At 37.7% G+C, this 25,886-nt stretch overlaps 3 protein-coding genes across 4 annotated transcripts in view; 1 reads left to right on the top strand and 2 right to left on the bottom strand.

Annotated features, from left to right (window-relative positions):
- Positions 1-433: 433 nt before the first annotated feature.
- LOC132145365 (PAT complex subunit CCDC47) lies at positions 434-7,270 on the bottom strand. Its single transcript, XM_059556313.1, has 13 exons — positions 7,120-7,270; positions 4,592-4,884; positions 4,423-4,515; positions 4,173-4,347; positions 3,965-4,086; positions 3,813-3,878; positions 3,613-3,714; positions 2,566-2,676; positions 2,069-2,154; positions 1,891-1,949; positions 1,703-1,812; positions 1,450-1,617; positions 434-1,359 (listed from the first exon to the last, which is right to left on the bottom strand). The coding sequence occupies exons 2-13, from the start codon at positions 4,874-4,876 to the stop codon at positions 1,279-1,281; spliced, it is 1,458 nt and encodes a 485-aa protein (XP_059412296.1). The 5' UTR covers positions 4,877-4,884; positions 7,120-7,270; the 3' UTR covers positions 434-1,278.
- A 709-nt stretch (positions 7,271-7,979) lies between these two features.
- LOC132145367 (DDB1- and CUL4-associated factor 7) lies at positions 7,980-13,045 on the top strand. 2 transcript variants are annotated; one of them, XM_059556356.1, is made up of 7 exons: positions 7,980-8,449; positions 8,824-8,982; positions 9,485-9,596; positions 10,176-10,294; positions 10,384-10,593; positions 10,689-10,806; positions 11,829-13,045. In XM_059556356.1, the coding sequence occupies exons 1-7, from the start codon at positions 8,312-8,314 to the stop codon at positions 11,999-12,001; spliced, it is 1,029 nt and encodes a 342-aa protein (XP_059412339.1). In that variant the 5' UTR covers positions 7,980-8,311; the 3' UTR covers positions 12,002-13,045. The 2 variants fall into 2 exon arrangements, with proteins under 2 accessions (XP_059412339.1, XP_059412328.1); XM_059556345.1 differs by having other exon boundaries at positions 10,689-10,805; positions 11,825-13,045.
- A 79-nt stretch (positions 13,046-13,124) lies between these two features.
- The window catches only part of LOC132145366 (potassium voltage-gated channel subfamily H member 6-like), a 37,493-nt gene continuing 24,731 nt past the window's right edge, over positions 13,125-25,886 (bottom strand). The window contains exons 7-16 of the mRNA XM_059556329.1: positions 21,950-22,375; positions 20,174-20,591; positions 19,189-19,388; positions 18,671-18,923; positions 17,679-17,872; positions 17,467-17,566; positions 17,088-17,381; positions 16,147-16,330; positions 15,859-16,057; positions 13,125-14,740 (exon numbers count right to left, since the gene is read on the bottom strand). Coding sequence (XP_059412312.1) covers positions 14,456-14,740; positions 15,859-16,057; positions 16,147-16,330; positions 17,088-17,381; positions 17,467-17,566; positions 17,679-17,872; positions 18,671-18,923; positions 19,189-19,388; positions 20,174-20,591; positions 21,950-22,375 — 2,553 coding nt within the window. The 3' untranslated portion in view covers positions 13,125-14,455. The remainder of the gene's footprint in view (positions 14,741-15,858; positions 16,058-16,146; positions 16,331-17,087; positions 17,382-17,466; positions 17,567-17,678; positions 17,873-18,670; positions 18,924-19,188; positions 19,389-20,173; positions 20,592-21,949; positions 22,376-25,886) is intronic.

Consider the following 25,886-nt stretch of genomic DNA (forward strand, 5'->3'; position numbering starts at 1 on the left):
AACAATAGAACTTGGTTTATTTTACACATTAAAAGATATCTAAATCATACTAAAATATTTAGTTTGGTAAGACTTGTTCAATGTTTTGAAAGATGACTCTTCCTCACCAAGGCTGCATTTATTATTTATTATTATGAAATATGAAATTTAAAATACCTTCTATTGTTATATAGTTTAAAATGTAGTTTATTGTTGTGATGACAAAGGTGATTCTTCAGCCATCATTACTCCAGTGTTCAGTGTCGAATGCTCTTTCAGGAATCATTATAATATGCTGATTTGTTTTAACAGTTGATTTGTGGAAAAGTAAAAGTAAAAGTAAAAGTAGCTTTATAGGAAACACAGCATATTACACAGCAGGGGTGAACTAGCCATTTACACTTCTGAAATACATTTTTAGAAAAGATTAAATAACCAGCAGAAATCAAAGAACTATGTTTTCAATGAATGCTTTATTCAGTTAAGCGTCCCATTAACAAATGTTACAGAAAAAAAGGGTTACAGTCAATGTTCACTCATAAACATGATACAAGCTCATGGATGCTCTGATCAACTATTAACTTAGCGATAAATTTCAATTTCACCTCTGTTAAATACATAAAAAGGAGTTTGTGCTGCCTTGACAGTGACAAATCACAGTGGGCCTTTGCTCATAAAAAAAAAACAAAAAAACAATGACAATGTGCCTATTACTCATCTATAAACGCTTGCAATCATGAACTCTTAGAAATAGGGTTAAGGAAGCACTGTAGTACAAAAAAGTTAGCTTTCTTACCCACCCAGTTCCTTTTAAAAACACTCCCGGATTTCCCTTTTAAAAGAAGCACAGCTGAAACTTTAAGGAAGTAAAGTTAAATCTCTTGGGAGTAGAAATGAAAGCGTAGGCCCTCTACACAAGTCCACACTGAACTCCCAGGAGACAACTGAATTGAAAAAAGGTTGGCTAAAGTGGCAAGTTGCTTTGAAGAGGCCCAAAAGGTCCAGATTATTATGACAAAGCCCACAAAAAGTAATAGTCTCACAATTAGGCAGAAAAGTCATGCTTGAAATGATTGCTACAGTAAAACATATTCAAACAGTTCAGACATCTCCAATTCAGTTGTCTTTTAAAGATCAGATTTACTCCTTAAACAGCTGCTTTCTCCTGATTGGACAGAGCGTTTATGTGGGCGCAATAGAAGCCAATCGAATGGCATGCACATTCACGTAGAAGAGTGTATAGATTAGCATGTGTGGAAGTAGTAGATTCTTTCTCTGATGCCTATGAACGTGTGTGTCTCACATGGCTTTCACTTTGATCTGCTTCATTTTCATCTGCTTCTTCTCCAGCTTCTTCTGCTCGCGACGCTGGGCGGCTTCCTGAATGAAAGAGCAAGGAGAAAATCATGTATCGATGGCACAATAAGAGAAAAGATCTGATTTTTTTCTGATAAGAGTACAAACACACACCTCTAAGCGGCGCTGTCTATCAGGATCCTCCTCGTTCATGATCCTCTCCTTCTCCGCTCTCTTCTTCTCTTCACGACGCGTCTGAGCGGCCTCCTGTCGCTGAGCGTGAGTGTGCTTCAGGAAGTTCTCCTCCACGCGAGCACGGTTTCTGTCTGCTTTCTGCTTCCCCTGAACAGCCACATGAAGCAACCAGTTAACCTTCTGTTACTAGATCAACGTGTTGTTGTTCAGATTGTGCGTGTGGTGCTCTCACCTCTCTGTTGAGGCGAAGCTTCTTGAGCTTGTCGATGCTGTAGATCACCATGTTCATCAGAGGCAGCAGACTGTCCATATCTTTGGGAGATGTGTTACCCATCCCAGGCACTGGAAATACAACATATTCATACACGGACCAATGATAGTACAGAGAATGGCCATTTGTGGATTGTGAATTTGTCTCACCATTAAATGTAAACAGCAGTGTTTTCTTGGTCTCGGGCAGCTTTAAGGGCTGACCCTCCCTAAAAACAGTTGAGAAACCATTAACATTTATTAACCAGTACAAGCTCCTCCAACATAGTGGAAGAATATAACTACTAGGACAAAAAGAAAGGAAAAAATTAATAAATGAAAAACGTACTCTTGCATAACTTTTGGACCAGAGAATTGGTCCGAAAAATGGATGGACTCGATCTTGTCAGCATGAGTGGTGAGGTAATGTACCATCTGAAAACAGAGAAAAAAAATGATTTCAATACAATATTTGAATTATTTATATACTATTATTATATTCATGAATATTTTTAAATAAGCTTTTATTTTTATATTTTCTGTTTTTCTATTTTAGTAAAACGTTATTATCATTTTATTAGAATTTTTAATATACTTCTACTTAGTTTCTTTATTTCTGTTTTAGTGATTTTAGAACTTCAGCTTAAACTTTTGTTTCAGTTAGTTGCCAAGTCAACTTTTTTCATTTACATTTAGGTTTTTTAAGGTTTAGTTTTACTTAAATTAACGAAAACCATTTTTACAGTTTTAGTTCCAAAATTAGTTTCATCATAGAGTCCTTTATCCCACCACAGTCTTAGGCCAAACTCACTAATGATCTGGCAGACTGTGACGTTCTGCTCTTACCTTGCTGTCCATCACTCCATCCGTGACCTCTCCCATCTCTGATAAAATGGCCAGAGAATCAGGGATGCCATATTTTGTCCCTGCTTTGGGCTTATCACCACAGAACTCACTCTGTGAAGAGAACAAGAAACAATAAAGTTAGCACAGACCAGTTCCTCAAGACATTAAAACTACAAAAAAACTAAACCGGAAATATTTCTATTGCCTGAAACACTGCACACAAAAACATACAGCAAGAGTGTTGCAGTTCAATTTGCAAACAGACAAACTGTATGTGTATGAACTGCACAAAAATACCCAAAGAGCTATTGGTTTCAATCAGTCTGACACATCCTTCAGTGAATGAACTCCCTGAACCCTGCATCAACATCAGACTCACTCACTAACCACAAGCCTTTACTTTCAGTCAAGCCTGACTCCAAGAAAGTCGATGTGTGTGTGTATTTATTGTTTGCTAAAAAATGAAATTAGTATTATTCACTGGTTGTTAATATGACAATGTGTAATTAAAGACAAACTTTTGCTATTTATATATATATATAATTTAATTTAGCAAAAACAAAATATTCTTAAAAGCACTTATTCAAAAGTTTGGGATAAATTATTTATTTTCAGTTTTTAAAAAGAAGTGTCTTTAGCTCGTCATGGGACAATTATTTGACCAGAAATGCAGTAAAAACAGTAATATCGAGAACTATTATCACGTCTTAAAATGACTGTTTTCTACTTGAATATTTTCAAATGTTATTTATTTCTGTGATGGCTGTGATTTCAGCAGCAATTACTTCAGTCCTAGAAAATATTCTAATATGCTGAATTGCTGCTCCAGAAACATTTATAACTATTATCAGTTTAGAAAAGCAGTTTGAAAACTTCAAGCATTTACTTAAACTAGAAATCACTGCAACATTGTAATGTTTTTTTTTCCTGTTACTTCTGACTGATTTCCATATTCACAAAAACATATCTTACTAATCCCAAACATATGAACAGCAGTGTAAATAATATAGTATTTTATATCAAATATGCAGCTCATTCATGACTAACCAGGTCCTGCAGCTCTTTCTGCAGCCGTGCCATGGCCTTCCGACTCCCCACAGCAAACACAAACGTGTCCATGTCCTCATCATTCAGAGTCACTTTAACTTGCTGTGGATAAGGAAGAGGACGACTAAGTGGAACATCCTTTTGACACACTACTTGGAATCAGTCTATGCTAATACATCAGAGTTTGTGTGTGTGTGTACCACTTGATCACAGGCCGGTCTCATCATCCTGGACAACACATTCAGCAGGTCCTGTCTTTTCAGAAACTGCAATTGAATAAAAACGATATCATGGTGAATCCACAGATATCTATAAAACATCCTTCTTTCTCTCATTCACATAGACATGCTACCTTAAGCTGAATCAGCATGCCCTCACAGCAGACTCGTCCTGAACACCACAGGTTGTAAATGTGCTCATTCTCCTGGTTCAGTTTCCCCGTACTGGTGGCCTCCTTACTGGTGCCATCATCCCCTAAATGTAAAGACACGTTTTAGAGTTTGAACAAAAAACAAGGTCAGAGAAAACGGCAAAGTGGAGAGAGAGAGAGGTACACTTACCCACGAGGGCAAAGTTGCTCTCGAGAAGTTCTCTGTGGGAATTAAACCAGGCCTGGGCAAGCCTGCTGTTCTTGTTTTTGCCAATTATGTAGTTCATAATGTAGGCAAGAAGACCCGTGACCATCAGGATCTCCATGTAATAACTCTCCCAGCTGTTCTGAAGGTGTGCTGGGACCTGTTACACAAGCAAACAGTCATCTAAGGAAGCCAGTGAGGTGCCTGTGAAGTGAATTTTTCATTGAATCCGTACCTCTCTGTATATAAGGGTGTCTTTGAATGAAGGGTTGGTCTTCTCATAGCCCTCAAACTCCTCATTGTCATACTTGCTGTACATGTCTTGATCCTGTAACATCGATCAGACCAAATTAAGATTTGTGGCTTGCAGAAAAACGGAAATAGGAGTGCTATCCCATTTTTACCTGTGCATCAGCATCTTCAAACTCATCCTGGCCGTCTTCGTTCTCCACCGTGGCCTCGTCTTCGTCGTCCTCTACAGGTGCGGATGGGGGGGCTGCTCGTGGGGGCGGCTCTTTCTCCACATCGACTGCTGGGTCCTCGCTGACATCCTCAAACTCAGCGAAGTCATTGTCATCAAACTCAGCGATGTCCTCACCGTCATCAAAGTCGTCGTTGTAGCGCCCCCTGGTGTCCGGCAGGGCCAGCAGCAGCAGCAGGGCTGGGAGGAGGAAGACCAGGTGCCTCATGATTAAACCTGCACAAATAACCACAAACACAAACCAACTTGCGTTTAACTAGACAGCAAAGAGTTTGATTAATTATACTAGTGAGCAGAAGTTTTTATGTTTAGAAGTCTGGATTTATTTTAATACAGTACAAAATGTAATACTGTGAAATATCATTATTAAACTATTTTCTATTTTCATATATTTTAAAATGTAATTTATTCCTGTGATGGCAAAGCTGGATTGCCAGCATCATTTCTCCAGTCTTCAGTGTCACATGATCCTTCAGAAATCATTCTTATATATGACGATTTCTTATTATTATCAATGTTGAAAACAATTGTTCTGCTTCATATTTTTGTGGAAAATGTGATACATTTTTTGCAGGATAAGAAAAACGTTTAAATAGAAATCCATTGCAACATTACAAAAGTCCTAGCTGAAAAAACTTTTTTTCTCTCGTACTGATCTCAAATATTTGAACAGTAGAGAATATCCAGTCTTATTTGTTGGTATACAGACTAACGTAAATGTTGATGGTGTAAACGAAGAACACGGAGTAAATACGACGAATGATTAAATGGGTGATAAGTAGCCCTATGCATTATTTGGTGTATAATCAAAAACACTCCACCTCCAGTGATGCCTAAAGTACTTAATACTATGATCAGCATCAGCTGTAGTACAGACAAACAAGTCTGAGTTGTATTTTCATATAATTCCAAGAAAACTAATGTTTAGACTGCAAACGTGTGAAGTAAAAACACTCTTCCCTGTCATATCTACTTTGGCAAAATTTTAAAGAAAAACTTTTAAAGTCAATGAAAGCATTTTACTCACATGCCTTAAGGAAGTTATTATGGTTGTTTCTAACTTAATGTCTATCAGTACCGTACGTGTGGCATGATTCCCAGGCAATAGTTATGGTTTGTCTATCATCAGTGTGTACAAATGCATGATAAAAGTGCAGTGAAAACACTTTTGCAAACATTTGCAATGGTTCAGTTTCAATAGTGTATAATAGCAACAGGAGAAAGATAAAAGGTGGAGGTGGATATCGGTCAATCTGTTCAGAGTCTTATCATGAGATCCTAAGCCCTTCAGATGGTCACTGAAATGATAATTGGCTGAACTTCTTTACATGGCACGGTCTGGTTGGCAATACACTAAGCTGATTTGAGTTTTTTCTATGGGCTTTATGGTCAATTTAAGAATGAGATAATTCACTTAATACAAGCACACATAAGTTAAACATTTCATTACACACAATACATTTGGTACATCAAAAATAAATAAATCCAAAGACGACATATGCACATGAAATCAGTGCTAATTAAGGGCATATATCAGAAATCTTTTTTAACAATGTTTTTTTTTTTTTTTATCTCTGACACCAAATTTATTAAATTCATAATACATCTGAGGGCACATATGATAGTGATCCATATAGTTAGTCAATCACAGCCATATCTATAAAATGACCCATATCTGAGGGAACATTATTACATTCAGGCCTAAAACACAAAATACTACTAGGAAAAATGTAAGACATTACAGACTTAAAAAAAAGAGATTCATTACAAAGCCTTTTTGTGTCCCACATCTTGAGTTAGAGGACTTTCCCTTTTTTATTTCCCACCTTTATATCCAATGTAAAATATAGTACAGTAAGAGTATATTAAGAAGCTAATCCAGTGTGAGCAGATCCTGACAAGACAGTGAGTGAAGCAGATGATGGCTCAAAGTTACACACAGCAGGTCATGTCAGACACAGTTATAACCGAGTGTCAAGTTATACTCCACCTGCTAAAAGACTGATAAGAAGAACTAAGAACTGAGAAGAACTAGGCCTAAAGTTACTCGAAGTCAGAGAGGATGGGACTGTTGTTAAATTATAACCCAGTTTAACCTGTAATCTCGGAAAGACTCGTCGTGCCAGCGCCAATTCCTCGCTGAGACAAAACTTTACTGCTCTGCTACTATAAAACATACCGCACAGATTTTCCAAGTGTGTCAGGTCAAGCGAATCAAAATAATCTGAAGGATATTCGACTAAGAAAAGCCATCCAGTTCAGTCCAGCCCATCCCCCACGAGTCCTGCTACACTCACACTGATGCTAGCTCGCTAACGCTAACTGCTCCCGCTACATGACCCGCCTTAGTAACCGCGCGCGACATTCCTGCGCCAGTCACTGCCTCGATCATTTCACCTCACCGGGTGTATACGAGAAGTCAACGATAACCTGAAAATCACACAGACGTACCTGTAAATATCGGCGTGTTTCTCTTCAGTGTGTGACAGCAGCAGTACCCCTCACAGGAGAGGCAAGGGTCATCTGACCTAGCGTTACTCTACCCACAATGCTGTGCGAGCCCTGTCAACAAGGATAAGAAAAGATCGGGGCGTTGATCAAAGATTAACCCTTTGTCATTAAACTGCGGTTATTACTTCAGTATGCATGAGAGGCATATTCAGATATCGTAGATAAATAATAGATAAAAAAAAATACATTTATATGTAAATAATAAAGTCTAAATTATATATGCATAGATTAATTTATTTGTAATAGAATTATTGATACAATTCATTTAGTGTATATACATTTTAATATAATTATTAATAATTTGTTTTTAATGTTATGTTTTAATGCATTTAAATATGATTTTATGATATTTTGACGTTTTTGTGAAAAGCATGGTTAATTCAGGTCACACAGAAACAATATATTAAATACTGAAAACTGTATAAATGTTGATGCTCTCTGAAGCCAATTTAAATACAAATATTACATTTCTAAGGGCTCGGCACATACAATATAATTTATTTATTTATTGCATCGATATTTGTTATTGACCTTGTTTTATATTTTTTTAACATTTTATATGAAATTTGTTATTTGTCTTAGGTCTTCGGGGTTTTAGATATTTTTCTATTGTGTCTCACGTTTACTAATATATATCTATATCTTGAGACACAGTTGATATCTAATGTCCAAGTTTTTTCTTTTTAAAGCTAAATGGAATTGCTACACCCTTCTCTTCATGATGTTAAAGTAAGATGATCAAGCAGCAACACGAATCTATAAATAACCTCAGCGCTCATTTTCTGTCGAGGACTTTTATTTTGAAATGCTTCCTCCTCGGACCAAACGCGCCGCTGAGTGGTCGGGCCTAATTAGGGCTTTCTAAAGTTAGAATTAAAACCGCTGGGACTAAGCAAAAACATGGGCCTTTAGCTACACCCGGTCTCGAGTATTATATGGTGATCTGAGCAGGTTGTGTGTAGTCGCAGAGCGCAGCTCGTCGTCACGGAGGATATTGTTATGACATTCTCTTTGTCTCGCGCTGCTCAAACACAAGAACATCTTTCTCGCTGAAAGAGCCTTTAGATAAGCAAATCTAGGTATTGCTAACGACCCGATTCTACCTGATTCTCACCGATCGAGGGATTGAATCATGTCATTGCACGGTAAACGAAAAGAGATCTACAAATACGAGGCGCCGTGGACGGTCTACGCGATGAACTGGAGCGTCAGACCCGACAAGCGCTTTCGGCTGGCCCTCGGCAGCTTCGTCGAGGAATACAACAACAAGGTGAACCGCTGTGAGACAACAACACACCACTGATCGTTGTGTGTGACGACTCCGCTTTGTTTTGTGTCGCTGTCATATAGAGAAGTATGTATGTACAGTAACGTGTTAGATGTAGATGAACGGGTTTTAATAATAGTGTGCAGTAACAGAGGGTTGAAGACTCCCAGATAAACACCGTGCTGCTTGAGGACTCATTTGTGTCTTGCTTGTGGATAAAGGTTTGACAGCTGTCAGAACTCATCGTGTTGATGGATGCAGTAGATGGACATTGTTGCCTCACCTGTTCAAGATTCAAGATTTTTATTTGTCACATACACCTTTATATAGAGCATATATAACCAGCAGTGAAATGTGTGTTTGTTTGTGATGTCCAGGTCCAGCTGGTGGGTCTCGAGGAGGAGAGCTCAGAGTTTGTGTGCAGGAACACCTTCGATCATCCGTACCCCACCACCAAAATCATGTGGATCCCCGACACCAAGGGCGTCTATCCGGACCTGCTGGCCACCAGCGGAGACTACCTGCGCATTTGGAGGGTATGAACACTTTCTGCTACACATTCATGCTTTATGACTGCACTGCTCGAGCCAACATGAGAGGACAATTGGACTTATTTCATTATTAATGCATGTGCTTGGGCTTGCTGTGAACGTTAATTGGTGCATTCCAAAAAGATCTAAATGTATGATCAGTTTTATTCAAATGTAATAACTTCATTAAATGCTTAATATGCTGTTCCTCTGATGTGGTTTTCCTTTTCCACTGATGTCATATGTTAACCAATAGCCAAATAGCTAGATATTTTCATGACTTTTTTTTCTAGATATGGCTTGATTTCACAGTGAAATGTCTCAACTGCTTAACCATAGTTCACAATTAGATCAGGAATGTGTGATAGGAAAGTAAATTTGGATGTAACTTGAAATGATCAGGGACTTTCTAGCTTTAATACTGTGACAGAACTGTAGAAACATGCAAACTCGGTATATATAAATGAAGTATGTGTATGTGAAGTAACTCTTTGTATCTTGTTGTCAGGTGAATGACACCGAGACCCGTCTGGAGTGTCTCCTGAATAATAACAAGAACTCTGATTTCTGTGCACCTCTGACCTCTTTTGACTGGAATGAAGTGGATCCCAATCTCCTGGGTGAGAGCCCACAATTGTGTGGCATTGCTTTGACCGTTAACTATTACTGTAACCGTAAGCTATTTAAAATTATTTGTGTACTGTTGATTGAAATAAGGCAAAAATAAATATAGGAAATAATTATTTTAATAAAAAAATACCAAATGTATTTTAAAAACATATATTTAAGAAATGCTTAATATATACAGTTTTAATAAATAAATAAAAAAAAATCTTAAAAAAAAAAAGAAGAAACCTTTCACTTAAAATTAGAAATCTCACTTTTTGCATTTTGGGCAACTAAATAGACTTCAGTCTTCTGGTTAACTAAGACTTTTAGAAATATTTTTTGTGAATTTAAATAAAAAAAAAATTGAAATGTTGTCTTGACAACTAAGTGGCAAGATTAAGTTAAAATGCAAAAATTACTAAAACTGTTCAATAAAAAGAAAAACATCAAATTAAAATTAATAATATAAAATATATATATAAAAAATGCATTTTAAATAGAAGTAATATGTAAGAATATTGCTAAAATAGCATTTGTTTAGGAGAAAGATGTTTGCCAGTGTATCATGTATGTGTGTGTTGTGTTTTTAGGCACTTCTAGTATTGATACCACCTGTACGATCTGGGGTTTGGAGACGGGACAGGTCCTAGGAAGGGTCAACCTGGTGTCAGGCCACGTCAAAACACAGCTGATAGCTCACGACAAGGAGGTATTGAAAAACTCACCCTAGTTTAGATTCTTTTGAACTGTGTAGTTGGTAGCGTTGTCTGTATAAAAGCGTTTTTCATTGGCTTTCAGGTGTATGACATTGCTTTCAGTCGTGCGGGTGGAGGTCGTGATATGTTTGCGTCTGTGGGAGCAGACGGATCTGTGCGCATGTTTGATCTGCGACACCTGGAGCACAGCACCATCATCTACGAGGACCCTCAACATCACCCGCTGCTGCGCCTGTGCTGGAACAAACAGGACCCCAACTACCTGGCCACTATGGCCATGGATGGCATGGAGGTCTCTCTTGTAGTCCCTCTTACTCTATTAACATATTTGTCTCTATGTTTTCTCATGTTCCTTATTTTTGCTATCCAATGTTTTTTATTTGTCAGGTGGTGATTCTGGATGTGCGTGTGCCGTGCACACCTGTGGCTCGTCTTAATAACCATCGTGCCTGTGTGAACGGCATCGCATGGGCGCCCCACTCCTCCTGTCACATATGTACAGCAGGTTAGAAACCAGCCCGGCTGCACACCCACTCACACACAACATATATATATATATATATATATATATATATATATATATATATATATATATATATATATGGTCATAATGATTTACAGGGAAATAAATGCTTTTATTTAGCAAGAATGCATTAAATTTGATCAAATAATCTTTGTTCATCAAAGAAACCTGCACAAAATGTATAAATTGTATTTGTTGTTTTTTTGTTTTGTTTGTTTTTTTACAAAACATTTTAAGCAGAACAACTGTTTTCAGCATTGATGATAATAATAAAAAATGGTCCTTGAGCAACAAATCAGCATATTCAAATAATTTCTGAAGGATCAGGTGACACATTTCCATTTGTTAACATTATTAAACTACATTAGGTTACATGAGCTAACTAATGGCTAAAAGGCATTTTTTTAATTTGAGTAAATATGTGACCCTGGACCACTAAACCAGAAATAGGGGTCAATTTTTAGATGTATATGTCACCTGTAAGCTGAATAAATAAGCTTTCCATGTAGGTATGGTTTATTAGGATCGGACAATACTTGGTCGACTTGGTCAACTATTTGAAAATCTGGAATCTGAGGGTGCAAAAACAATCTAAATATTGAGTAAATCGCACTTAAAAGTTGTCCAAAAAGTCCTTAGCAGTGCATATTACTAATCAAATATCAAGTTTCAATATTTACACTTGGAAATTTACAAAATATCTTCGTGGAACATAATCTTTACTGAAAAATCAATATTTTTGGATATTCCTACAAATATACCCACCTGCCTATGACTGGTTTTGTGCTCCTGGGTCACACAATCATTTGAGCATTTGCTAATATATTATTCAAAGCAAACATTAACTTGCACGTAAACATGCATTAAATAGTTTACACATGTAGTAGTTTTGAATTCTTCAGTGGACTGGTTGTGTGTGTTCGTTTGGTCAGTGTTAGACTATAGCAGCCGTTTCATACAAGTCTCCTTTACTTGGCCCCCTTTTCTTTTAAATCCAACTGTAGCGGACGATCACCAGGCTCTGATCTGGGACATCCAGCAGATGCCGCGGGCCATCGAGGACCCCATCCTGGCTTACACGGCCGAGGGAGAGATCAATAACGTGCAGTGGGCCTCCACTCAGCCCGACTGGATTGCCATTTGCTACAACAACTGTCTGGAGATCCTGCGGGTGTAGGGCTGAGGCTTCCTGTGGGCAGCGTTGCTGGAAGAGAGTCTTTCACGGAGCAGAGACTTGTTTTCTAAAGCTCCTGAGGTCTGGGGGTTTCAAGCAGGAAACTGTATGAAAGGGCCTATGGGAACAACAGTCTGAACTATGTGTGTGCAACTTCGGTCTGGGAGAATGAAGCAGTGTGAATGAGTATCTGTGTTTCTGCACAATATATATTATATTTGTCTGTTTTCCTACTTGCCGGTGTCCCAGAGTCCTCATAATGGGATCTTCAACACAACTGTAATTACTATGATTGTATGGCCATTTGTGTAGGGAAAGAGATATGTTTATTCAGTTTAACCAGTTTTTTGAAAACTAGGCTCAGAAAGATGTAAAATTGCCAACATGGACAATACAAAACTACCATTTTATTAAGATGTAATTACTTACTTCAAGATTAATACAACTTTAAAGGTCCTCTGAACTTCAGATCCTGTTTTCTTTTTCACGTCAGGAAGGTGCCATTTTTTTTTTGTATCCCCTGAAATGGTTAAATAGTATGGAGATAAAATGCTTGACATCACTGAAAATCATTCAGAATTGTTCCTCAGACCCGCTCACGACTCGTATAGCGGTAATGTTTGAGTGGGCAAGGTCTTTTTGATTTAAAGATGCATTACTATTATGTTTTTCCCCATTGTTCTTTTTCATTAAAACAAGTTAGTCCCCTTTCAGCATGCTTGTGCTCGAAGTGAAATGTGTACTGTATACAGATATAAATATTATGTACAAGGTAGGACAAAAGTGTCACTTTTTTCAGAATAACTGCATTGCGAGTCATTTGGTCGGTCCATGAGACTGTTCTGTTGTTTCACAAATATGATGTAGTAGTAACGCCACACTTTTGGGTCGAATCAAAAGTGAGTTTGCGAGGCTGTGCGGGATCCTCCTCCTCACCTCACACTCTTAGATGGACCGTTTAAATGTAAGTTGTGTGTTCTGTGTGTGTTCAGCCATGATGCTTTTCTATTAATAAACTCACTTAATAAACTCATGTTCTTTCATAAAGCTTTCTGTGTTAACCATGTAAAGGCCAGTCAACTCATTTATATGTGTGGACAATGTAAAGGCAAATCTGGTTATTGGCTGATATTGGAGATTATTTTATTAGTTAGATATTGGATATTTAATTCAGCATGCTCATTCCCTTTATTTTTGCATTCTGATGAAATTTACCATCATTTAATAATGCTCACTACTAAGTTTATGTTTAAGAACACCGTTAAATGTCAAATTTAGCAGATTTCTAAATGAACAGTCATTTTTAAATCAAAGATTTTAATATTAGCTAATTATCAGTTATAACCAGAGATGCTATCACTGGAACATATTTTAATAGTATATAAAAATACTGAAATAACACCGCTTTATAACAACAAAATAATTATTAGCTTGTTAGTATTGAGCATTTTAATATCAGTGGATCCCTAAAAGTAAAAAATGATGAAAAAGAGACCAAGAATATTGATATCTTTAACCTAGTGCAACATTAGTACTCCTTTATAAATAAGATTTTTTTATCTAAAAATAATAATAACTGCTTTTGGAAACCTTTACAGTCCAATAAAGTTATCCAATCATTTTAAATAATTTCATCTGCTCACGTTGCAGAGGTAAAACAAACTTTACACTGATTTCACTGCAAAACGTTTCTCCAATCAGAATGTCTTCTCTTTCAAATTCATTGATCACATTTCCAAAAGATCAGGCACACAGTCACACCACCCATCAGCAGTTAAAATAACCACTTGAGTGAGAAATATCATTTCAGAAACCTGAATTCATGCCTATTTGGTAGCTATGAATCCAAATATACAAAGCTTCATATTTGTGCCAGTCTTAAGGTCATTTGATGTAATAGGCTAATACATTAGGTTTGGGTCAAACACCTAACCTGACACAAAAATATATATATTTATAATAGTATATAATTAGAAAATCTATACACTGAAAAGTGAAAGCACAGGTATATGTGTCATTTCCTCAGAGGATCCAACCTCCGAATCCCAGCGGACGTAAGAAGACAAGATGAGGTTTAGTATGTAATGACACATCTCAGACAGACAGACAAGAAATGTAGTTATTTCATGATTGTGGTAGGTGATCATAATGTAGTATCTTCTCTTTGACTTTGTCTTTATTGCCCACTGTGCTTCTCTTCATATTCAGTAACACAAAAGTGGAGAGGTGTTACCAAATACTCTGGCATCAGAGGAACAAATCCTGCTCTGAATGAGAAGGGATATGAGACAAAACACCTCAGAGATTCAGAGAAATCTACAGTCACCGCTTTCTCTACTGGACGCCCTTTTAACTAAGTAACATGAATACATTTTATTGCAAAAGTGTAATATTGAGCTGTTTGAAGAGGGAAAGCACATATGCATCTCGGGACGGACAGCTGTCTGTTTTTGACCTCTAGCTTCCAGGTAAGACTGGATCGGACACGTGCCTCTGGATTTCTGGTGATCCCTCCAGTGTGCTCGGACTCTCCAGACTGTCTGGGAGCGAAGGGAAGTGCAGGCTTCTACACAGCAGGCCGGGGGGCTGTAGATGAGGCTCTCCGGGGGGATTCAGTCCTGTGGGCACAGCCAGCTCAGTCTCTGGGGACATGGACATGGTGTCATTGGAGGCAACTGTTAGATGGATGCCACTGGACAAAGAGTCTGGAGACTTCTCTTTGAAGCTGTCCAAGTCAGGACTCTGTGGATAAAACAGGTCTGGTTCAATACAGACATGCAACAAGTTCACTACAAAGATTCATCTAGACTGCTGATAATGGAAGAAGACAGAGAGCAGACTAACTGTGACGAGTTGGTGACTATCACTATATCACACAGAATATATTTGTGACCCTAGACCACAAAAGTATACATTTTTCGAAACTGATGATTTATATATCATTAGCTGAATAAATAAGCTTTCCATTGATGTATGGTTTATTAGGATCGGACAATATTTGGCCGAGATACAACTATATGAATATCTGGAATCTGAGGGTGCAAAAAAATCTAAATACTGAAAAAATCAATTTTGAAGTTGTGCAAATGAATTCTTATCAATTCATATTACTAATAAAAAATCAAGTTTTGATATATTTACAGTAGGAAATTTACAAAATATCTTCATGGAACATGATCTTTACTAATGATTTTTGGCATAATAGAAAAATCAATAATTTTGACCGATACAATGTTTTTTTGGCTGTTGCTACAAACATACCCCAGCGACTTAAAACTGGTTTTGTGCTCCAGGGTCACATTAGTTTTGTGACATCTGGTGGGACATCATGTCAACAGCACCGTTAGAATATATTTATTGAGAAAAATGTTGACGTGTTCAATACTTATTTTACCTGCTGTACATTTTGTACATTTTGTAGTTTTGTGAAAAATGAATAGAATAGAAATATGTATTATATAAATATAAGAAATAGAAAGTTAATTAAGTTCAGGTTTATAATTTAGTTTATTAATATATGTATATTTTAATAATTTATTTTAGCTTTAGTACAAATGACAATTTAAAAGCAAATGTTTTTACATTTTCAAAAACGTGTTTATAGTAACACTGCTCGTAGCCTGCTTAGTTCCCCTTGAAAACAGACAGTCATATATTTGAACCTGAAAAAGAGATTCATTTTTATAGTAGTGGTCTGTTTCATCCTCCTTGTCCACCCTATTTTTCCCGTAAGAGAAGACACATCGTTTGTCAATTTAATATATCTGCTTCCAGCTAACTTTAGCTGTCCGAAACAACTTGTTTTGCTGCTTGATATTGCAAAAGGTGTGTCTTATCGAATTATAACCTATATAACCTACCTTTCCAGGTGATGAACTGGCATTGATCTGTAAAGATGGCATAGTGTTGTGCGTTGCTGAGGTGTACAGGCTGGCGGGATGAGCGGGGTGGCCCAGCAGTTCAGGGGAAACGGCGCTGTAGGCAGGGGGGACAGGTGCCATCTGCCTTTGCAACAACTGCAGGATCACATTAATATCAGCCGTCATCCTGGTCTCCAGTCTTTGGAGAGAGAGAAAAGTGGAGTTGTAAGGAAGATGCAGATTTTGTCATTAAAAGCTTTTTTTATTTTTATCCTCTGGATATGGGACCTGTTGAGTTGCGACTGCAGCAGCTCCAGACGCGCCTGCAGCTGACTCGGTCTGTCCTCAACACAGGGGCTGTGCTGGTGGTAGCAGGCCTGCACTGCAGAGGTACGTCTCTGACTCTCGGAGTACTGACTGGCCCTGCGGTCCGGCAAATAGCCGTATAACCCTGACACGCTCAGAGGAGCCGCTGTATGGATGAAGAATGAGTGGAAAGATCAAGAGGAACAGACAAGTTAAAGATGGAAAAGACTAAAATGATTATAAAATATCAGACATCTGCAGATAAAAAATAAACAGTAGCTAAACACCAGTTTGCATACTTCTACCAATCACAAAACATACATACTGACTGGCTATGGTAAATTGCATACTTTTAAAGTAGGCGTGAAATTAAAATCCATGCTGTCTACTTTTTAAACGCATGTCTTAGATCTTATGTTTATATGAATAAAACATTTTTGCCATTGCAATTTTCAATCAAAATGTTATTACTGGATCTTCTGGTGAAATGACAGATTTCTATTCGGTGACGACACGTGTACCGAATTTTTCAATCATTTAATATACTTAAACTTCGCTCCTTTTCTCCACGTCATTGTCATGGCATATTATGCAACCCAGGTTCACTGGGGGAAAAAAATATATACCTACATTTCTACATGTTTAAAACTCCAAAAATGTACATACAATTTACTGCCGTTGCAGCTGAAATAAACACTAGGCAGTAAAACTCCAATAATCTATTTATTTTCATACAAATTTTAAATAAAGGGGCAGTTTTTTGTTCATGTTCATTTGTTAATTTTTGCATGGTTCCTTGCACTATACTATGATATCAGATATCAGACTGATAGCTCCCCAAAGGTGCATATTTTTCACGAACTTGAGCTGATAACATTTTCAGCCTACTATGATTAAGGAGGCATTAAACCAAATCCTGCTACCTGTGAACAGATGTGTCCCTCCCAGTGGTCCTCCCATGGCAGAAGCTGTGCTGTTGCCGGGGGGCATGAGGCTGACTCCAGAAGGGGAGTATTCTTGCATCTCTGTCCCTGACGAGTACATTTCCCCTCGGCCAGATACCAGGGGCTTCATGTCCTCTTCACTGGACAAGGAAGCAGCACTGATATTGCTGCATAACTCATCCCAGTGAGTGAGCGGTATTGCCCCCCGATGGTTGCCCACAGGTGAACAGGACTGGACTGGGTATGTGTCTATCCCATCTCGGTCCATCCCATCTTAGTGATTTAAGAAAGAAGAGAGATCAGAATAGTATGTTGTATCATTTTTGTGTCCCTCCCTGGACTAGATTAGCACACTTACCAGGTCGATTTCGCTGTAAGGGGTTCCTCCTCCGATGTCTGGGTCGACGGTACCCACAGTCTGAGTCCTCGCTTGGGGTTGCATGCATGATTCTGTCTGCCTGATACACACAAGCTTCAGTAACTCACATAATTACAGAAAACATGTAGAGAAACACAAACAATAACTCGCTATTATCCAAAACGCACATTGTGTGAGTTTGAGTGGCTTACATCTCGAAGGTTGAATGTGATCTCTAGGTTACTCCAGAAGCTGTCGGAGAAATCGGGGTACATGTCCAACACTTCCAGCAGGTCGTCTCTGAGGATCTTGTGCAGGTCACAGTACGTCAGAGCCCTTACGTCCGCACTGGATTTCCCCGGCCTGGCATATAGACTGATGTGCTCCCCAAAAATATCATTCTTACCTACAGTGGAAACAGAAAGAGAGGCAGGTGCTGGAATTATTAGAGGAGAAATATAGAAAGAGTATTAATACTGTACAACAAGCAAAAGAGTTCAACCACTAAGGGGCACTATAAAGCTGCATTTCAATGTGGCTAAAGTTGTTTTGGGACCCTACACTGCTCACAGGAAGGACCCCCCTAGAAAACAGTCAGAAGCAGCAGCATGATACAATCCTTTTAGTTCTGAGTATTAATCTCCAGTCATTGTTTTAACTTTTATAAGGCAATGTGTTTGTAAATTTCACTGGAATACGTACACTACCATTCAAACGTCTGGTGTCAAATTTTTTAAGTAGTTATTAATACTTTTATTTAGCAATGATGCATTTTCAATTCATCAAAGTATATTACAAACAAAAGAGGTTTCCACAAAAATACTAAGCAGCACAACTGTTTTTATAATTGATAATAGAAAGAAATATTTCTTGAGCACCGAATCAGCATATTAGAATGATTTCTGTAGAAATGTGATTAATTCGATTTTATAAATTGGATTTAAAATAGAAAGCTGTTCCAGTGTCAATTACAATATATTTGACGATATTACTGATTTACTGGATTTTTTGGGGAAAAAAAGTCTTGCTGAGAAAAAGAAACTCTGAGCAAAAAAAATAATGTGATGTTTCAAGCTCAAATCACACACAAAAACAATATTTTAGCGTTTAATAAAGTTTTCAAGCAAGTTTTCATGCCTAGTTTTCAAGCTGGATTGGGTTGAAATAAAGAAAATAAAAATATAAAACTAGAAAGTAGTCGAACCTAAAATGGCCACGACCACATCCTCTCTGAGGATCTCTATGGAGCCGCGGGAGATGAAGTACAGTGCAGTTAATACGTCTCCACTGTGCACCAGAGTGTCTCCGGGTGGGGCATGAGTGGTCTTAAAACGCATGGCCAGAGCCCGCAGACAGCCCTTGCTCGCCCCCCGGAACGCCTTACAGTTCTGCAGCAGACTGCGGTTCAGATGCAGACAGATGTCAGCCTGCAGACACTCCGGAAAACCCTTCAACACCTGTAGCAGACCACAACATTATGCAACATTACAGATGTACACCATTTTTCACATTTGAATTCAACCCCATTAAATAGCATTTTAAGTATAAATCAAAACATAAAAAAATGAAATAAAAATTATTTATTCTTGTTGGTGCTTAATAACACATAAGAGGGGTCCGGCAGCCCTCTCACTATACTTTGAACATTATACAGGGCAGTATATAAAAGTACATGTATTACTTCAGGTATATTTAGCGCTTCTGTGTGTGTTTGTAACTCACAGCATTCATGTCAATGCCGTTAGTGTAGGACCAGGCGTGCTGGAAGTACTCTTCTAGTCTTTGTCGAAGTCCTCCTGGGATCTGATGGAACCGGATGAACTCTTTCACACGCAGCATCTGAGTGTGATAGCGAGCTGTGCCTGAGTACAACCTCTGAATTATAGCTGACACATTGCCAAAGATACTGGCATACATCAGGGCTGGAAATAAAGAAGAACAAAGAGTATCATCAGCCAACAGCATGGTGCAAACAAAAGATTTTCTTAAACTACATTTATTTAGTATATATACACTACCATTTAAAAGATTGGGATCAGTACAATTTTTTGTTTGTGTTTTTAGTTTTGGAATAAAATCTCTTATCCTCACCAAGGCTGCATTTTTTGATCAAAATACAGTAAAAACAATAATATTGAGAAATATGATTCCAACATAAAATAACTGTTCTATTTTAATGTTTGTCTTAATATGTAATTTATTCCTGAGATGCAAAGCTGAATTGTCAGCATCATTACTCCGGTCTACAGTATCACATGATCCTCTAGAAATGACTAAATGACGACTACTGATTTACAGCTCAAGAGAAAATTCTCATTATCATCAGTTTAAAACTTGTTTTTCAAGATTCTTTGATGAATATGAAATTCTAAAGAATTTATTTGAAACATATATATATATATATATATATATTGTAATATTAGAAAGGACTTTACTGTCACTTTTGATAAATTTCATGTGCCCTCGGTGAATTAAATAATAATGTCTATTTCAAAAACTAAAATAGACATGACTCCAAACATTTAAACAGTAGTATATGTCAATAGTAGCTGAGAAAATATGAAAATTAAAATATATATATATATATATTATTATTATTTTTTTTACTGAACATAAGTCAACCTTTCCATCCATTTTGCAATCAAAACTATCTTAATGACCCCAGACCTTTGTATAGTAGCATAGATAATGAATGTAGTGCACTTACAGCCAATGAGCATGACACAAATGGAAAAAATCTTCTCAGGGTTGGTGTTGGGAGAGACGTTTCCGAATCCCACGCTGGTCAAACTACTGAAGGTGAAGTACAGCGCAGTTACATATTTATCCTTGATAGAGGGGCCGGAGAAGGAGTCGCTGTCATTGTAACGTTTGCCAATCTGGTCAGCCAGGTTGTCCAGCCAGCCGATCTTCATGCCTCCAATACGGGCAGAGCTGGTGCGCTCCACGTTGCCAATGGCGTACCAGATGCATGCCAGCCAGTGAGCGATGAGGGCAAAGGTGCACATGAGGAGGAAGAGCACTGCTGCGCCATACTCAGAGTAACGGTCCAGTTTCCTCGCTACTCGCACCAATCGCAGCAGCCGCGCAGTCTTCAGGAGACCAATCAGAGTCGTGGTTTGAGGCTGGAAGGATGAGTTTGAGAGGATACATTAGTTTGCATGATATCTATGACCTCCTTTCATGGCACACAAGAGGGGAATCTCTGTAGAAGCCTTTCCACCTTCTATACATGCAATAAAACTTAACAAGGACTTGAGATGTCAAACTTAAAAACCATCAAAAAGTCATGTTAAATAGACTTCTGAAGTGATTGCATGGCTTTATGTGAGGAACAAATCGCTATTCACCACTCATTTTTCCTCTAGTGAGCTGTGAACTGAAGTCATTGAGACAGTAAAGTTGAATTGAAGAATGGATCAGTATGATTCATGAACAAATCATTCAGAGCAGTGTTGTGATTTCATTCAAAAAGATTCGACTCAAAAGAATGATTTGTTCTCAAACTTTCCTATTTGAGACTTACATTTTGATTTGTTCCTCATGCAAATCTATCATATGGTTTAAAGGAACAGCTCACCCAAAAAAAGAGAAAAACAAATTCTGTCATCATTTAATCATCATTTACTTCAAGAATTTCCTTCTTCTGCTGAACAAAAAAGAAGACATTTTGAAGAATGCTGGTAACCAGACAGTTAATGGTCCTGATTGACCTCCATAGTATTTTTTCCCCCATACTAACAAAGTCGGTGAGGACCATCAAATGTTTCTTCATTCCATTCTTCAAAATATATTCTTTTATTTTCCACAGAAGAAACTCATACAGGTTTAAAACAGCTTGAGAAAAAACACCTTCAAAAAAGGTGAGTAAAAGATCACAGATTTTTCATTAACAGGTGAACAATACCTTTAAGAAATCTTACAAGGTCACACATTTATGATGCTTTTTTGGTCATTTTTCTTCACTTTATATGTAAAAGAGTGATTAGGATGTGATTTAAAATGTCAACTTTACTTGACACTTCTGTCAAGTGTTTCATGGAGAGAAAAAAAAAAGAATAATACTTCCGGCATGTTAACTTCTAAACTGTTCTCTTTATATATTATATATTTATACACTATATAAAAGAAAAATAAATAACCATAATCAGACTCTGTTTTTCATGAGATAAAATGGGAGATTTCAAACTGAACCATTGTATGATAATATTTGAAATGGCACCAGCCCTATTTTGTGGAAGTGACCTTCACCTTTACTGTACACATCATCAGTAATGCAGTATCTACAGGTCGATAGAACCGTCAGAGTAACACTCCCAATCAACATTATTACACTGCGATCAATATTCCAGATGAGTGGACTATTCTAAATGGCTCTTCTAAATTTATAAAGTTGAACAATCGTACGCTCTGTTCTAGCTGTGCATATGAAACATAACATTGATTAATATCCCACCTAGCTAGCATATGTCACAAACCTCACCTCATCTGAACCTGATCTGAAAATGAGCAGGTCGAAGGGAATGGCAGCCACTATGTCTATGAGGAACCAGCCCTTGAAGTAGTGCTGAGCGATGCGAGTGGGATTGCTGACCACCTCGTCGTTGTGGTTGACATAAGTGGTCCTGAAATTGATGAGGATGTCGATTATGAACATGACATCCACCACCAGGTCCACCACGTTGAGGGGGTTGCAGGTGTAGCCGCAGGTGTGCCTCCTCTCGTCCTCCTGCTCGTTGAGGAGGAAGGCGGCCGAGTAGGGCGTGAAGACGGCCGTGTAGAGCACCAGGAGCAGGATGATCCAGTCCCATACTGCCTTGAACGGGCTGTAGTGGAGGATGGTCCACTTGTGGATGCGTGGAGCTTGAAGCTTGTACTCCGGAAGCACATCTGCTCCGAGTGACAGTACCTGGGAGAGATTGAAAGAGAGAGGATAATGAACCACACGATCAGAGGACGTCAAGGGGTGTTTTTAATTGAAATTCCATATATATACTGTATGTGCAAGGGGTCAAGGTAAGCACGGACCACTTGCCGACAGTATTGCTGGCAGATATTATAACTACACAATCTGGACAGGGTTGTTATTGTTAACAACAACTTAAACTATTAAACATGTTTTTGCTAATGAAATAAAGCTGTAAAACATTACAAAATTAAAATGTACACTTAACCTGAAATAAAAATCCAATTTAAATAGTAATAAAAAAAAAAAACGACAAAAGTACATAACATATATATACTAAAAATTTATATTAAAACAAAATTTGTGGATTCATAAATTGCATTTTATTTCATCAGTAGATGTTTTCAAGTAGATTGTTTTTTATTTGAAGGGTTCTTAAAAAGCAAGAAATTAGTGACAATAGCTATGTTTCTATTTTCCTATTTTGATGAAAATTTTAGGATATTGCATAAAAAGTACTAGATGGAAGTTACAAGATGCGCATAAAAAGCTTATGCGCTCAATTGAGCTGAAAATATAATTTTTAATCCAATAACAAGATATGCGCATAAACTACTAAAAAACATTTACCAAATAAATGGCCTTGTGATTGGATAACTGAACTAAACAGCACACCGATCTCATTGCACACCATCTCAAATGTAATTTAATAATTTTGTAAATGCCTGAGCTAAAGCCCTTCATCAAAATGATTTGGTATTATCACGTCTCCTAACTGTCTCACACAACTGTGTTCCCAAACATCAGGCAACTGAACACAAGATAACATGACAGCGTTTGTCATTGCATTTCGTCTGCGTGTTCCGAGGCGCATCTAGGAAAAAAAGAGACAGGCATTTAATAATTTTTTTTAAACAGCTTCCCAAGAAGTGATGATTTTATTCTCTTAAGCATATGGGATGGAAACAGTGAAGAATTCACAACTTTTTTGAAAACCTATCTAGTGTTGTCAATGCAGAATTATCTAGTACAATGATTCAGTCCCCAAAACAAGTGCAATTATACAAACACACATGCCCACTACGAGGTTTGAGTGTCTACGAGTGACAGTAGATGATGTCAGAAGATACCTCAATAGACCCAAACAAACACACACAATGCACACACTAGAGGAAAGTGCAAATGCAACACTAGAGGAAAGAACCAATCCAAATGAACAGTCTCTCCGTCCAAACCTGTGTGTTTTTATGTCATTTATTAAACACAAAAGAACAATTAACTGAACACACAATAAATATATCATAATAACAGACCAATAGTTTTGTGTGAGAAACAGAGGGAAAATTAAAGGTACATTATGCAACTTTTGGCGCTCTAGCGGTTAATAAAGAAAACTGCAGAAGAACATTGTAGCGGGAGAACACTGCAACTTCGCTCTGTTTATGGATGAGACAGATTTACAATAGTCTGAATATAAACAGAAGTATACCGTAGTAATTCAGGATAAGACAAAAACAGATTGGAGATAGATTCCTGATTCAGTCAACATGGCTCAGGTTTGATATTATGATGTTCAGTTAAAAGACACTCAAAAAACAATGACGTTTGATGTTATTGACATCCACCCTTCACCATTCACAGTCAACTATGATTTCACAATAATAGCTAGAGTTTGCATTGTGTTGCTGAGAGGCTCTGTAATGGGGTCTGGATCACGTAACTAGAGCTTTCCATTATCCCCCTCTACTCTGATCAAAGATCAATCCATGGCTCATAAAAACAAGGGATCCGAAAGAGGGTTTTCATAGCAAAGCCATAGAAGAACCATTCTGGCCACAGCTGCCCAAAAAAGAACCTTTATTTTTTAAAGAATGAAAGAAAAAAACCTTCAATGTACCATCTGTCTGATAAAGAGACAAAAAGCCCCAAAACTAAATGACAGAATAAACAGAACCAAAATAAAATACATTATGCAACAAGTATGAAGCAAGCAGTGGGCTATATACAGTATGTATCTGCTGAACTATTTTCTGCTCGAGCTTATCCCCAATAGAAAATCACTCCTTTAATACGCCATTAGCAGCCCATGATTACTGCTCACACAGACGACCATGGCAACCACTGGCTGCCATGGAAACTACAAGTTCATCATGAACATCAGTCATGTGGAAAAGTTGGTCGATCTGAAAGAGTTCTTTTGGGACGGAAGACAACTATTTTGTAAGCAAACCAGTAAAGAGCAGTAAATGACTATAACATTGCCATGGTATTCAAATATGTCCAAATAATAATAATAAAGTCTCAATCCTAATATTGCACACAGCATTACTTGCTTGTCAGTCTTCCTTTTTCTTTTATACAAATTTCAGCACACATGACAACCTAATGCAAATCACAGCTATATGCAGATTGACTGTCAAGTGATGTGACGAGGCATGCATTTCCTGATTTCAGATTGTATGAATGTAATTTTCTTTAGCACTTCAGAGCACAGAATTGCCTTTGTTTAAGTAGACGAATGACTTCATTTAGGCAAATAACAACAATTTACCTATTTACCACATGAAGCTGACATCACAGAAATGTATGATAAATGTTTCTGTCTACTAGCCATAACATTTGCAATTACATTGAGAAAAGACCTCTGCATATGTACACATTCATCAAATATTTCTGAATGCAACATTAATGTGCAAGCTGCAGTCTGTACTGACCGGTACGACAATGAGAGGCTCCTTGTCCATGTTCTCCAAAGTGTCATGCTGACTCACAACATCCACAGAAAAATGGTTTCTTCAGAAACAGAAGAAACTCCACAGACTCTACCTAAAAACAGACACTTCATCGCAGTCATCTTTACCACAAACATACTATACAAACACAGCGGATCTAAAGTAAGAAAGAAAGCAGTACAGGATAGATGGATGAATCCAAGGGAACAAAAAGCTGGATCGTTAGCTGGATTCTTAAATGCCTAAATGGACCACTTTAAAGAAAAAAATCGACAGGAAAGGGAGTGGTGAGGGAGGGTGTCGAACATTTCCAACAGGTCAAACCAAATGAGACCTAAAAAGGCTGAAAGAGTCTCTCATACTGATTTGTTGTCAAAGTACAGCATGAGAGGTTACTGCTGCTGCCATTGCCTGTCAAAATCAGTTTGAGAATATAGAGAAATTATTGTGTTCAAACTAGATTAACGCATCCATAGGTGCATGGAGCAAGAATATATTTGAAAATCCATGGTTGATGATGGTCTTTAAAAATATTTTGATTTTGATTTCTTACGAGCATGGTGAAAAAAAACCACCACCACCAGCCTGCACAGTGGTAACAAGGCATGATGGATCCATGTTCTCATTCTGTTTACGCCAAATTCTGACTCTACCATCTGAATGTCTCAACAGAAATCAAGACTCATCAGACCAGGCAACATTTTATTTTTCACATTCATTTTATCCTCAACATGTATCCTCTTTTTCCTATTTGTAGTGGAGATGAGTGGTACCCGGTGGGG

This window comes from Carassius carassius, chromosome 1, assembly GCF_963082965.1.
Source record: "Carassius carassius chromosome 1, fCarCar2.1, whole genome shotgun sequence".
In the NCBI taxonomy this organism is placed as follows: domain Eukaryota; kingdom Metazoa; phylum Chordata; class Actinopteri; order Cypriniformes; family Cyprinidae; genus Carassius; species Carassius carassius.